Source organism: Laccaria bicolor, genomic scaffold, assembly GCF_000143565.1.
Source record: "Laccaria bicolor S238N-H82 LACBIscaffold_13 genomic scaffold, whole genome shotgun sequence".
NCBI classification, from domain to species: Eukaryota; Fungi; Basidiomycota; class Agaricomycetes; order Agaricales; family Hydnangiaceae; genus Laccaria; species Laccaria bicolor.
Window position 1 is genome coordinate 484,549 of NW_001889884.1, and position 1,821 is coordinate 486,369.

The window sequence follows — 1,821 nt, forward strand, 5'->3', positions numbered from 1 at the left end:
TCTCCTACAGGAACGATTTGTACGTTTGCTCATCGACAAGAATATGTGGTATAACGCGGCCCAGTGGCTCAACCACCCTTGGATTTTGGCGTACACGGAAATGGCCCGAGCGGGACCATCGGTTGATTGGACCAAAATGTTCTCGATCCCACAACCCACCACCCCTACCTTCTTTATGGAAGGTTATGCCGGTCCCTCTCCCCCTTTACCTCCATCTTCGACCGATTCATTGCTCCCAGTCACAGTCCCAACTCCCCCATTGCCGGTACCGACAGCTTCATCATCGCTCCTGGCCCCAACAAAACCAACGCGTCGGGCAAAATCAACCGATCCTGTGCCAGCGGCTGAAACGAAGTCCAAGAGTAAGACAAAGTCTGGGCGAAGGAAACCCGAGGCCGGGTCCAGCGCCCAGCCACAATCAGAGGTGACTCCTAACGACACCGCTGCCCCAGTCCAAAGCAAAAAAAGAAAAGGGGACTCGATCGAAGCCAGGCCAAAGAAGACCAGAGTCGTGAGCGCGGAGTTCATCAACAGCAGCAGTGATGAGGAAACATTGAAGCCGAAGTTGGAGTCACTTCGACCGGTTGGTGGGGAAGCAAAGGCGGTTAAACCCAAGTCCCAGCCCCATTTCTCCCGCATGACACCCAGTGCCGGCTTCAGTCTCATCCGAAGGCCCAAGTTAGACCCCAACGCCAGTCCTCCCAAGACCGCCATGGCCGCTTTAAGGCAAGCCAAAACTGCCGAACGTCTTGCAAATCAGAATGCCGCGATTGCGAAAGGCAATTATCAGCTTGCGGATATCCCCTGTGAGGCCTGCAGCAAACGCCAAGATCGAGACATTGTTCCATGCGCTATCCGTTCCCCCCCACAACAAGGATCCTGCTTCACCTGCAGTACGGGTAAGACGACCTGCACATATGCAGTAACCAAGAAAAAGGACACTGACAGTGAGGTCGAAGACGAGATCCAAAAGGGGTTGCAGGATCTTGAAACGGCCACAGTCTCCAGGGGAGATGCCCAAGTGAAGATCGTGAGGAAGAAAGCGAGGTCAAAGAAGCCGCAGGTGAAGAAGGTGAAGCCGGATGTCACACTTCAGTCACCCACCTTGAACAAGCTATTAGCCTTGTAAAATGTAAGAATGTATCCAGGCTAATAGGTTGTGTGGCCATTTATTTTTCTTGCCTTGGGAGAAAATATAATATTGGATTGGGTAGAAAATGTTTGACCTTTAATATTGTGACGAGAAATTTTTGGGTAGATAAATTGTGTTCAAAAATATCCTAGTCAAGTGAAAGTGGTCAGAAATATTTGAAGGGGTTCAGACTGGTAAGAAATATTTGAAGTGTGTCAGACTGGTAAGAAATGTTTGAGCCAAGTCAAACTGGCCAGAAATATTTGAGGTGTGCCAGAGTGGCTAGAAATATTTCAGTGGTGTGACATCACTCGGATATGTTCTAAGCATGTCACACTGCTGAAAAATCTTTTAGCCTTGTCACATGGCTCAAACATATCCGACCAGTGTCACAGGGTATCTGGGGTCCCAGTTTCAAGAAAAAAACTTGGTATTGTTGGTATAGCTTTCTCAATATTTTGCACATTGCTTTTCTTTTCTTTATCCAGATCACAACCCAATGTTTTGTCCATTTCAAACCATGTATGGTTCTATTCTATAACAGCTACTGAGGTTGAATTGAAGGGTGAAGAAAGGAGGGTTGGCAAAGGAAGTTGTCCACTCTTAATGTGAACTCATATAAGTTAGCATCACCCAGCAGCTTTCCCCCATTGTTTTCACCAACACCCCCCTTCTATCTGCCATGTTCA

General features: G+C 48.2%; 1 protein-coding gene across 1 annotated transcript in view; it reads left to right on the forward strand.

The window, feature by feature from the left end:
* LACBIDRAFT_327604 (uncharacterized protein) overlaps positions 1-1,129 on the forward strand; it is a gene marked incomplete at both ends in the record, with an annotated part of 2,444 nt that extends 1,315 nt beyond the window's left edge. The window contains one exon of the mRNA XM_001881442.1: positions 41-1,129. Coding sequence (XP_001881477.1) covers positions 41-1,129 — 1,089 coding nt within the window. The remainder of the gene's footprint in view (positions 1-40) is intronic.
* Positions 1,130-1,821: the final 692 nt, after the last annotated feature.